At 37.6% G+C, this 12,932-nt stretch overlaps 2 protein-coding genes across 3 annotated transcripts; both read left to right on the forward strand.

Annotated features, from left to right (window-relative positions):
• The first annotated feature begins 2,592 nt into the window (after positions 1-2,592).
• Positions 2,593-5,662, forward strand: LOC122278113 (G2/mitotic-specific cyclin S13-7-like). Its single transcript, XM_043088211.1, has 9 exons — positions 2,593-2,755; positions 3,210-3,342; positions 3,425-3,485; positions 3,595-3,858; positions 3,925-4,050; positions 4,411-4,659; positions 4,745-4,903; positions 4,998-5,176; positions 5,260-5,662. Exons 1-9 carry the CDS (start codon positions 2,719-2,721, stop codon positions 5,402-5,404), a joined length of 1,353 nt encoding a protein of 450 aa, XP_042944145.1. The 5' UTR covers positions 2,593-2,718; the 3' UTR covers positions 5,405-5,662.
• A 3,384-nt stretch (positions 5,663-9,046) lies between these two features.
• On the forward strand, positions 9,047-12,747 carry LOC122278114 (transcription factor MYBC1-like). Of its 2 annotated transcripts, none has more exons than XM_043088213.1 (2): positions 9,047-11,327; positions 12,239-12,747. In XM_043088213.1, the coding sequence occupies exon 1, from the start codon at positions 9,729-9,731 to the stop codon at positions 10,680-10,682; it is 954 nt and encodes a 317-aa protein (XP_042944147.1). In that variant the 5' UTR covers positions 9,047-9,728; the 3' UTR covers positions 10,683-11,327; positions 12,239-12,747. The 2 variants fall into 2 exon arrangements, with proteins under 2 accessions (XP_042944147.1, XP_042944146.1); XM_043088212.1 differs by having other exon boundaries at positions 12,242-12,747.
• Positions 12,748-12,932: the final 185 nt, after the last annotated feature.

The raw sequence follows: 12,932 nt of genomic DNA on the forward strand, positions 1-12,932 counted from the left end.
CACAATCAAATTCCACGCATAGAGGCCCAACGTAAGAAGCATTAACAATAATTCTTTTAATAAAAATGAGATCCCGTCTTTTAAAAAAAAAAAGAATTAATATAGATTGAGAAACCATTTCATTTCATCATTATATTTTTTTAAATTTTTACATAAAATATAATAAATAATTCAAAATTTTTACATTTTAATTCAATTTTTTTAATTTTAAAATAATAAGATTATTAAAAATTAATATTTTAATAATATTTTATTTAAAATCATCACATTTTATTTTACTGTATAAACAAGTTTTTTGTTTTTTTTTTTTAATCTTTTTGAATTATACAAATAAGCTCTTGATAAGGGAAATTTAAGGTGAATCTGTTGCCGAAACCAAAAGTAGGTGCGTGACTTGAAAGGGATCGGTTCTAATTCCATAAACAACCAATGAATGATGTGGCAATCAATCAAAATCTGCGAGGCTGACTTTTGTGAAAAGTGGGTGGGCCCTTCCCTTGAGATACCAACCACCAAAGTTTATTAAGTCGTTGAATGTTGTATCCCCTCGCATCTTGAGGGGCCCAAGCCCACGACTTTGGTCAGTTTTGTTCGTTCTCACCAGTAGAGCTCGTGAATCACAACTCTTTTGTCCTCTTCTCACGACAAATACTCTGAGTTAGAGCAATCTCGTTACATTATCTATACCTAAAAGTAAATATACTTTTTAATTATATGATACAAAATTCACTAATAATGAAATAATGGTTAGTAAATTTTGTAATTTACATATACATAATTAATTAACAATCTCATTAACAAAGCTCTTAGACCAATCTCATTACTTCTATTTTCGTGCAATAAATATGCATATAAATTAATTTATTAGTAAATAACTCGAGCTTTACTTATACATTAAGAGCTTGTTTGCATATTAAAATAAGATAAGATATTTTTAGATGAAAATTAAATAAAATATTATTCTTTAATAATATTATTATTATTTTGAGATTTAAAAAGGTTGAATTGTTTATTATATTTTATGTAGAAATTTGAGAATTTTTTAATGATAAGATGATATGAGATAAGATTGTTTCTCTATCTAAATAGCCTCTTAAGTCTAATTTATTTTTAGAGATGAGATGAGATAAGTTGAGATTAAAATTGAAAAAAATATTATTAGAATATATTGTTTTAATATTATTTTTGTATTGTAATTTGAAAAAGTCGAATTGTTTATTTTATTTTATTTTTGTATTTAGATTTTAAAAAGTTGAATTGTATATTTTATATTGTATGAAAATTTAAAAAAGTTGTAATAATTAAGATGAGATGACATTTTTCTAAAATTGAACGAATTAGCTCCAATATAAAATGAATTACTTTTCTTGGTATAATCAGTGATCACAGACATAGCTTGAACTTGAAGACAATTTCAGTTGTTAGCCTCCTTTCTCCACAACATCAAGAACAGCATCAATAAGCTCTTCGGCCTCAGTGTTGTGACCCTTGGCCCAATTGTTTCCAGCATCAGATTGTCCGAATTTTTTGGACTCTTGAGCTAACTACTCGTGGGGCCCAATACCACTAGGAGTCCAAATCCCAAATTGTTGTTTTTCTCAAAGCATGGACTTGGACAATGTGGATTGTGGGCTTATTGAATCTCTCTTGTGATTGTCTCTCCGGCTAAAAATGTCCATCATGTGTCTAATTGTGTACTAATTGTGTCTCTTATCATTCTTGTTTTTATATATGTATTTTTTAGAGACTAATAAGATTCGAAGAAGATAATCCATTTGTTGAAGTAAAAACTAATAAGTGATAAATAAAGATTCATTCTAAATTAAAAATGTTACAATTACAAATAAATTTTATAAAAATAAATTCACTAATTGGTATAGATTAATGTGATACGTAATACGTTCGATTTACTTTACAATAAAAATAATTTTACAATTTGACTTATCATATCAAATCACGTTAGTTTATAAACTTATTTTTATAAAATTCATTTATAACCAAATTTTTTTTTTTAATTAGTATATTTTAGGCTAAACACAGCTTTAACATAAATGCATGATGCCAATGGCCTTACGGTGATGGTAGCCCACCTAATCCGATTTGTATTATATATGATTTGGATAATGAGATGAGATAAGATAATTTTAGATAAATATTAAAAGTTAAATAAAATATTAATATTTAATATTATTATAATTTTAATATTTAACAAGATTGAATTATTTCTTATATTTCTATAAAAACTTTAAAAAAATTACAATAATGAAATAAGCGTTTGAAAAGAATTGCCCGTAAAATCATTTTATCCTAGGAGAGAATTTTATTCATCTGGCCGCGAGGGAAAACAATACTCTACGAGAGCACACGTGTCACCGAATTACACCTATTGCACTGAATTTCAATTACACTCCGAGTTACGACCTCCCGTCCGCGCAAGCCTCTACATTCACCTTATTTTAACCCCCAACGGCTAGAAATTCCCCAGACCAATCTTCTGCCGTTGGCTTTTTCTCAGATCCAACGGTTACAAAGGTAAGAAAATTCGACCGTTGGCGGCTCCACTTCAAAAGCCACCCCGCTTCATACACTCTTCGTCACTCTGTACTTGCGACCGAGAGAGAGAGTGAGAGGGAGAGAGGGGCAATAAAGAGACCAAGAAGGAATTAGTCGCCCCGTAGGCTGTAGCTTTAGTTCTCGAATATATTCCAGCGATTAGAAATGGCGTCAAGACCTATTGTTCCACCACAACCCAAAGGTATTTCTTTACTCTCCCTCGAGGGATCCTTCTGAGGATTAGTATGTTATTTGTTGTTTTATTGTTCTTTGAATATGAGTTTCCGTATGGTTATTTGTTGATACCCACCCGTTAATTCGAAATTTCGAACGCTTTTGTTTGGGCGTCGCTAATCTTTGGTAACATATCTTCTCGTGTTATTATCTTTTTCTTTTACTCCGAACCCTTCATTTTATTATAATCTTTTTCTTTTACTCGTATTTCGACCACCTTTACTTCGAACGCTTCTGTTTGGGCTTCGCTAAAAGTGTAGATCTTGAGTACGAGGGGCTCGGCTTCTTTGGCCTCTTTGGTTGATGTTCTCTATTGTCTCTGTTCGGTTTGTCTGTCGAGTCTGATATGTGTTTCGCCGATCCATTTTTTCAGAAGAAACGTTATACTCTTTCTTATTGAAATTCCTTGGAGTGTTTTTTAGGTGGGGTGGTAGATGGAGGTAAGCAGCAGAAGAATGATGCCCCCGGAGCAAGAAACCGGAGAGCACTCGGTGATATTGGGAATGTGGTAAATATCCGAGGAATCGAAGGCAAGCCTAATCGTCCCATCACAAGGTCTCTCTTACTTTTCCTCTCTTAATGTATTGTTTTCGTTTCTGCTTTCACATTTGCTGACTATTTATGATGGATTCTCCAGGAGTTTCTGTGCTCAACTGCTCGCAAATGCGCAAGCTGCTACTGCTGCAGAAAATAATAAGGTTTCGTCTATCTTTATTTTTTCTTTCATCTCTTCTTAATTGAAAATCATGAGTTTGGTGATTGGAATTATATCTGATTTTGTATGCTGGGTGTGTCGGGGTTTGGCAGAAACAAGTTTGTGTTAATGTGGATGGAGCCCCACTTCTTCTTGATGGAGTTGCAGCAGGTAAGAAAGCCGGGGCACCAAAGCCACCACAAAAGAAAGCCATCGTTAAGCCGAAAGCCGAGGAAGTGATCGTCATAAGCCCAGATACACGGGACGATGTCACTAAGGCCAAGCTAGAAAACCCTGGGAACAAGAAAAATGATGGAGGAGGACTGTCTAGAAAGAAAGCACATGCTTTTACGTCGGTCCTTACTGCTCGTAGCAAGGTGACATTTTTATTCTCCTTGGGCTACTTTTGCTCTAAAGACTAAAATCTGATCCCTATTTGGCAGGCTGCTTGTGGTTTGACCAAAAAACCTAAGGAGAAGATTGTCGATATTGATGCAGCCGACGCCGGTAATGAACTGGCTGCTTTGGAATACGTTGAGGACATATACAAGTTCTATAAATTAGTTGAGGTACATTTTTCTCCTCTTCAGTTTGAGTTCATTCTTCAGTTCAAGTTCAACTCTGACGATTTAGTACTTGTTATGAAAAATCAGTGGTTTATATAATATCCCAAATACATTAGAGGTGTGAAGAGGTGTTTTTTGATACAACCCATTTTACAACTCTTTATATAAAGTGTTACTTTTTTAAACTTTTAAGCAACCTTTCTGTGGAGCTTTCGCTCGAGCAGATGTCCCTGATTAAACGTTTCTTCAAGCAATCCATCATGTGACTTAAACTCTAGAAAATTCCAACTCACGTAAAACCAGGTTTGTCACATATGCCAACACAAATTTTACATTAACATGTTGTTCTTGTATGTGGTGCAGAATGAGAGTCACCCTCATGACTACATAGACTCGCAGCCTGAGATCAATGAAAGTATGAGAGGGATTCTGGTGGATTGGCTGATAGATGTCCATAGGAAGTTTGAACTGTCTCTCGAAACTCTTTATCTGACAATCAATATAATCGACCGGTTCCTGGCAATTAAGACAGTGCCAAGGAAGGAATTGCAGTTGGTGGGCATCGGTGCGATGCTTATGGCCTCAAAGTATGAAGAAATATGGCCACCTGAGGTACTTATATATCGTAACTAGTTCCTCAACCTATCAAATAGGGGTTTCTAGGTTTTGACAGTAAGAGAAACTGTGTTGTATGCAGGTCGATGACTTTGTACACCTTTCAGACAGCGCGTACACTAATAAACAGATTCTTGTAATGGAGAAAATTATACTTGGCAAGCTGGAATGGACCTTAACTGTGCCTACACCATACGTATTCCTCGTTCGTTTTATCAAGGCATCTCTTCCTGATCAAGAAGTCAGTATATTCTTTCTGATTTAGTGCAGAAGCAGGAAACCCTTTTCTGGTATTGTTTATATTGATAAGCTGTATATTGTCTGAAATTGTGTAGCTGGAAAACATGGTCTATTTTCTTGCTGAGTTGGGTATGATGCATTATGCGACCATAATGCATTGCCCATCAATGATTGCTGCCTCGGCTGTCTATGCCGCTCGTTGCACCGTAAAGAGGATCCCAGCTTGGAACGAGACCCTTAAGCTCCATACCGGCTTCTCTGAACCACAACTAATGTAAATTGCTTCTTCTCTTTTTCCCTTTTAACTGTTTGTGTAAAAAATTTTATTTGAAATTAACTTGTTATTGCAACGAACAGTGACTGTGCTAAACTACTGGTGAGCTTCCACTCGACGGCAACAAAAAGCAGGCTTCAGGCTGTATACAGGAAGTACTCAAATTCTGAACGGGGATCTGTGGCGTTGCTTTCGCCGGCCAAGGCTCTCTTGCCTTGTGCACTATGATCCAAGCTTGCTTTCAAGACGACAGTTTAGATGAGACTGTCTAGAAGGAGAGTGGTTGTGGGACACGACAGTTTATCATCAGTTTAAAGGCAAATTTGTTTGCTTTTTCTTTTTGGCCATTGATTCTTGTTGTTTCCCTGCCTTTTGGAAACGAGCAATCTGTATTTAGGGTAAAAAATTAGAAAAAAGTTTCGTTCAAACATTTCAGAATTCATGTTTGAAGCTGAGTCAGAAATTCATCAATTGCCAATTGGTAAATTGCACTCTCTCATTCAAAACTCCTTGGTACCTAATAATAAAAAAAGAAGGAATTTTTGCATCGTTCTGAGAAAATTCATTCGTTTTTCCCAACAAATCTCACGCCGAACCAGAAAAATTCTGACGCTCCAGCATCGCGTGCCAACCCAACCATATAGAACAGAGTTGTATTTTCTAAGAATACTGATTTGGTAGTTTCGCCTTTTCCATATACAATATATATAAAAAGTCCAGATAATTTCCATTGAAATTTAGACTCATCGGTGTCATGTATGTTGTCAAATATAATTCAGTGATTGCTTTTATTGTATTGAACCGAGAAAGAAGACAATATCACATTTTATAAGAATTATAGTCGATTAAGAGAAGAAACCTTACTGGTTTGACTTGTATTCAAAAACGTTTCTTCTTCACGGTCCTATGCTGCATTATATGTTTAGTTTTTTACTTGTAACAACTGCTTGCTCTTGACATCCTTGATGGATATTATTTGCTCGAAATGCTTTTAGTTGCTGCCCTTTCCGAGTTAGACGCCATTGTCATTTTACCTTTCAGGTGATTCACTTTTGTATGATACTGCCAAGCTGTGGATGCCTTATATCTGATGTTTATGCTGTATTCTAATCCCCGTGTCTATCACCTAACTGTTTTCATAAATATAGTTAGTGTATCAATGATGGGGTATAGTCACCAAATCTGACATGTTGAAAGCAGCATGCTAGGCTAAATATGGTATAGTTAGCTAGCTGCCCTTGCAAAGAGGCTGCATTGGTCTGTCCTTGATGTTAAGTTTAGATATTCTTGTTATGATTTGGCCTTCAGTTCAACATCTATCGTGCGTGAACATTTTTCTGAAGTTTCAATGGAAAGATCTGATTGCTTTGAAAGATAACAGAGGTAGTTATCAAGGGTTTATGCAGATTCAACAACTTCCCCTGTTTCAAACTTGTCTATATACTCAAGAGACTCGACCATCTAGGGCACTGTTCTAGGGCATGAAGAAATGTATCTTGGATGGCATTGATGAAGAGTGTAGGTTAAGAGTGTGGCCTTTGAAGATTTTGAAAAAGCCAAGACGAATGTGAGGCCAAGTGCCATGTCGGATGCTTTATGCATTCTTATTCATTTTTGTGGTACTGAGGTCTGCTCAATAATTTACTGTTATTCAGGGGAGGCCCATCGGCTCATCACTCTTTTAGATAAACCAACTGTACCATGGACAAAGCATTAGACCCATTGGCCACCACCTATCTCCCTATTATATCTTGGATCCAATTTAATTGCTTCTCAGGCACATTCTTACCTAATTATTCTCTCTCCTTTTGAGATAAGATATACATTTCAGAGATAAATGAGCTCAAAAGAGGGAGAACAGGTACAGGAAGAAGTCTAACATGAGCACCAGCTAGTACATACCAAACGGATGAGAAGTTGGGGGTGGGCAAGGATTGTGTTGTGGGACTATACAATTCAAGCTTTATGTTTAAATTTTCTTTTCTGTATTTGTTATATAATATGATTTGTTTTGCTTCTGTCTCTGTTACTTTCTCTCATCCTCTAATTGTATTAAGACATTTCCTTCACCTGGAGTAAAGTCTTTTTTGTAGCTGTAGCTGTAACTTCGTTTACATTTTTATCCTTCAAAAGAAAAATTAATTGAACATTCTTTTGTTTCTTTTTCTTTTAAATTTGATGAAGCGGGAACCTTATAAAAATCTGTTGCATTCGTTCTTTATCAATTCCCAGCAGCCCTTCTACACTCAGAGTCTGCGTCAAGTGTGTAGCCCAACTTTTCTGCAGCTTGCCCTGATCTTCCTGTCCTCTTTACAGTGGCATTTCATTTGCATAACCCCTCCCCTCCCCGCCTCCCTCCTTCCTGTCCTCTTTGAGGCTGTTACCAACTTGATTGTGTTTGGGGATTCAAAAATGAAATGGTCAAGTTCAACTCCAACCACAGCATTTTATGAAGATGGGATCTTGTAAAGGGCGAGCATTCCGATCTGAGGTAGAAGATTTGTTCTTGTTCCATATGGGTCTATCAAAGGTTTGTGCGGTTCTACTTTTTTGTGGATAATTGCTATACAAGCGGATATGGAAGACTTTTTGACCTACCATGGAAACCATGATGGCTGAAAATGAAGGTTCCATGGCATTCATGCCTTTTAGTGAGGTTGGCCAAAAAGCACTCAAACCTCTTTAGACTAGGACTTTTGAGTCTACACGACGTGTAGAGAAATCTGGGAGTAATGAATTCGATCTTCAACAGCATAGTAAAATGAGTTGAATTATAATAATTTTCCCATCATTTTCATGTCATCTTTTTTGTTTTGTTTATAATTTATTTTAAACAGCATTATGATTGGAATTTGAAACCTGAAACTGAGCTGATAGATATTCAATATGAAGAATGATTAGATATCAACACCTACTTCACACCTTCTTGGAAGTTTAATACAAAAACTGTTATGAGAAATAACCAAAAGTAGAGAATGGAGGGGTGATTAAGCTCGAACGGCACATGATTATCACATGACCCATCAATTCCTTTCAATGTCAATAGATTCTCTTGGTCTGTGCACACTATTCATTAGCATGTTCTCTATGAGGATTGAAGACAACCAACCAGACCACTTTCCAGTGTTAAAATTGATTGGTCCAAGTATATGTTTCGGACCCAACAAGCAAAGCATCATCTTCTTGGCACTTTGTGGCCTTTTGTTCCAACCTATGGCAGATAATTTGTCCTCTTTTCATTGGTGGAATTTTTTATTTAATTTGATGAAACCACACAAAAATCTGATTTACATTGAAAGCTTGGAATCCACGACTTAAAGTCAACCCTAATTAATTATAGCTGGTAATTGTTCCTATCAAAAAGGAACCCACCACCAAAAACAAAACACAGAGAAAAATGCTACTCACATAGTTGGGTCTCGATTGGATTATATACTTTTTTTTTTATTTTTTATTTTTTTATTTAATGATTAAGAAAATATTTTTAAATGATATTATGAATTCTTTTAAAAATATTTAAAGATAAAAAATTAAATTAAAAAATTAAAAAAAAAAATCTTTTTACACCTAACAATACTCTCGTCCCGTCCCGTCCTACAACCAAACATTGCTAGAAGAAGAAGAAGAAGAAGAAGGTGGTTAACTGCACAACCAAACACCAACCTTAGCCAGTTCATTCCCCATCAACAGCGTTAAAGAAAAAAAACAACGTTAAAGAAATGAATCTCGAAAAGTGATCAGACTTTAATACCATCCATCCTATTCCCACCCAACTCCCCCATTTTCCGTACAGGAAAATAAAAAAGAGCCAACTTTGGCCCTGGGAATATAAATGAATCATGATTTATATCCAAACTCTGTAAGCGTCATTTCGGAAGTACATTTGTCTCTGCCACCGTCTCTTGCCATTTGTAGCTCTCCTTAATTCGGCAACACAATCCCACCGGCTGAACCTAACCATCTGGTGCAGTGAGATGAGGCGGAGCGTCACTCTCACGCGCCACCACAAGTTTTATTGGCGACGGATGGAAAAAAAATAAAAAAAAGTAAATCTTTAGATCTCGTTAACGATCGCTAACACTCTCGAGTAAAAAAATAATAATAAGAGAGACCCCCATATCCCGGGGAAAAATATATAAAAAATATGGCAATAAAATGAAATAAAAATCCGTAAGAAAAGCATCAGCAGCGGCAGGAAACTGGAAAGAAAGAAACAAGATCCACCTCGAACCCCTCTCCAACCCTCACTCCCTCCCTCCATCTCTCCTCTTATCCCAATCTCTCCACTATCATCACCTCCACAACAGCACTCTTTTTCTCTGATCTCTTCCTCTCTTTCCTTCGTGCTCTTTGATCAAGTCGATTTAGGTTGGGAGGAGAAAGGTTTCTTTGTATACGAGTTGTGTGTGTTCTCTCTCTAGCTACCACCACTACCACCCTTATTGGCTTTCCTTACTATTATTCTGCCGGAATTGGCTTAGAACTAAAGGAAGGGTCCAAGTAAAAGAAACTGTGAATTGGGTGTGAGAAAGAGCCAGATTTGAGGAGTAGTATGAGGGAGGAGGACTCGAATTGGTTCTCCAGATGGGAAGAAGAGCTCCCATCCCCTGAAGAGCTCATGCCCCTCTCCCAAACCCTAATCACCCCTGATCTTGCTTTGGCTTTCGATATCCGAAGCCCCAATAACATCAACAATAACACCCCCACCCAACCACAAGCCCCACCCCAATCCCAGTCTCAACCCTCTCCTTCGAATCCTTTGCCCGCTTCAGCCACCACTCCTCCCCATCCCAACTCAGCGGAATTCGCTTCCGATTCCACCGAGTTGGGATCTGGGGCCGGTGGCGAGGAGCCGGCCCGCACGCTTAAGCGGCCTCGGCTTGTATGGACGCCACAGCTCCACAAGCGCTTTGTTGACGCTGTGGCGCACTTGGGGATCAAGAATGCTGTGCCCAAGAACATAATGCAGCTGATGAGTGTGGATGGGCTAACTAGGGAGAACGTCGCCAGCCATTTGCAAAAGTACCGTCTTTATCTCAAGCGAATGCAGGGACTATCCACCGGCAGCGGTGGAGCAGGTGGCGGGGGTGGCGCCGGTGGATTGGCTGCCACAGCTGACCCCGCCACTGACCATTTGTTCGCGAGCTCCCCCGTGCCGCCGCATTTTCTGCATCCTGGTCGCCCCAATTCGGACTTCTTGCCATTTGTTCCGGTGGCTGCCTTGCAGCACCATCATCACCAGCAACAGCAGCAACAGATGGCGGCGGTTGCAGCGGCGGCAGCCCACCCGCAGCTGCAACAGCAGTTTCACAGGCAGGTGGGGCATTTCGGGTCGCCACCAAGTGGGCAATTTGAACATCCATTTCTGAGTAGGCAGTCACAGCCTTTGCATAGGATGGGAACGCCAGTGCACAATTCAGTACCGGGGTATGCGGAGGACTTAGAATCGGCTAATGGGACAGGAGGGAGGAAGGTTCTTACTCTATTTCCAACTGGGGATGATTGAGTTTTGGTAATTGTTGTCGCTGTCTATAACGTCGAAGTTATAGTTTGATTCCGTTTCTGGGTCTTTGTGACATTGGTGCCTGGTGGTATTTATTAGATTTTTGTTTAGCTTAGATCTTTGTTGTTACTATTGTGTTAGGTGGCTAAAGTTATCCTGGTCGTAGTAAGTGGTGTTGGGCTCCCTTTGGAATCCGAAATTTCTGGGTCCAATAATTTGGGTTAATTAAGCTTCTGTTGCCAGCTGGATATCTTTCGCCTCAAAAGCCAGCTGGATATCTTTCGCCACCCTTTTGAGGTTAACCTTGGGGGATCGGTTCAGTCACGGCGTCCCTCAGTTCTGTGGACTGCTAAGTGTATAATTACATTAGTTTAGTGGTTTTATATGTCTTCTCTGAGCTTATGGTGACGGATATTGATCATGATGTCACTCTGGGCGGCAATTATGTTTCTAGGCTCCTCTATGACAGCAACTATTATGGTGCCATGCTAAGGATTTATTTAGGATGTCTTAGATATATCCCATGATATATAGCCTGGGAATCGGCGGGTTTACTACTACCTCTCATGGTCTCCTCACAGGTGAAGGGTTCTTATTTCCAATGTGTGCAGAGCTGAAGCATTCAATTGACGAACCATTGAGATTGAGGTGAGGATAAATAATGCTGGAAAGTGCTGTAATGTTTCTCTAGAAATCTCAAAATGGGGTTTAAGGTACTGAGTTTCTAAGCAATATGCAGGAATCTCGTGTATGTAAGACCTCATGTTAATTAGCCTAATTTCATGTAGAGTTGTACTTTTTGTACATTGTGCGACTCTATAGAAGACTTTAGAAACCCCTGATGCAAGGAGGCCTTTTAAGAAAGTCCGATTGTTATTACATTGTTGGTTCTATTTAATGCTTCAAGAATATTAAATAATTTTCTCTGATTTGTTTTTTTTTTTTTGTTTTTTGGTTACCTAATTTTTCTTCATCAGTTTCAAAATTTCAATTCTGACATAAGTTGTTTTAGATTTCCCGGATAGATTAGAAGTTTCCTCCATTGTCAGTTGGGGGAGCACAGTTTTCCAGTTACCCTACCCACATATGAAACATCCATTCTGTTTCAAATGAGTCTGCATTTTGCTTCCGTAGTCCAAGTTTCTCAACTCATCATATATTAAAAGATGAAAAATTCTATTCATAAGCCTCATACACCACACCCCACTCTTTTTGTTATTTTTTTTAATGTTTTTCTCTTACCAAATATTTGGTATATGGATGATTAGTAGAATAATTCAATTATTTTAAGAAGAATAAAACTAAATAAAATTTTTTAAAAAAATTTTAAAAAATAAAAAAAATAAAAAATTGTATGGTGGGTGGTGTAGGGGCTTATGAATAGCAAAGCCCTTAAAAGATATAACTGGAGAAAGGTTTTCTTTCAGTTCCCCGAATGAATTTACATTTATTTGGAGTGTGATAAAGTCTAAATTGTTTGCACTTTCTATATGTGATGGGTATTAATTTGTTCTGCATCTGATTATAACATGCTTGAGTTTTGCATCTTTGTACTCCAGCAGGAATTTAGCCTGAAGTTGCATTATGGTCTATTGTTTTCCGAGTAAATGTAAGCAAATTACAGAACACCTCCAAGCATTTATGGCAGGTTGCAGTTGAAATGATTGTTGTGATGTTTGAAGTCTCACAATTCGTTTCCTATTACTTCTGCAAAGCAAATACTTGATCATATTTTCTGCTTCAACCTCCCTGGATTCATAAATTAAACCTGTCCTTTAAATCAAGCATTTGGAAGTTGGTTGATCTGTCTAATTCATTATCCTACCACATGGAAGGATAATTTGCCTTTCTACATAAAAGGGTTGAGTGCAAAATTCCTACTGGTTGACTTTATCCTAATGATTGGATACCAATATATAGAGGGAGATAATCTTTCTGGTAGTTGTCAGACATTTTTCCGCATTCTTTGAAGTAGCAGCGAGTTTTCATCTCTGCCAGCATGTATCACAATCATACTCTTACTAGTTTGGCAATCTGAAGTCGGCAATAATACTAACTTGTTTGCTTTGAAATGACTGTTGGTGCCTTTCATATACAGTAGCCTTGGCTTGTGCGACAAATATATTCTCGATTTGTAACGAACCCAAAAAATGAGTTGTATCAAAACGTCAATATATAAGTGAGAGTTCGTACCTTTTTCCAATTTCCTATATTTCATGTTTTTCTGGAGAGCAAATTATGTGTGAAGCAAAA

This window comes from Carya illinoinensis, chromosome 10, assembly GCF_018687715.1.
Source record: "Carya illinoinensis cultivar Pawnee chromosome 10, C.illinoinensisPawnee_v1, whole genome shotgun sequence".
Taxonomy (NCBI): domain Eukaryota; kingdom Viridiplantae; phylum Streptophyta; class Magnoliopsida; order Fagales; family Juglandaceae; genus Carya; species Carya illinoinensis.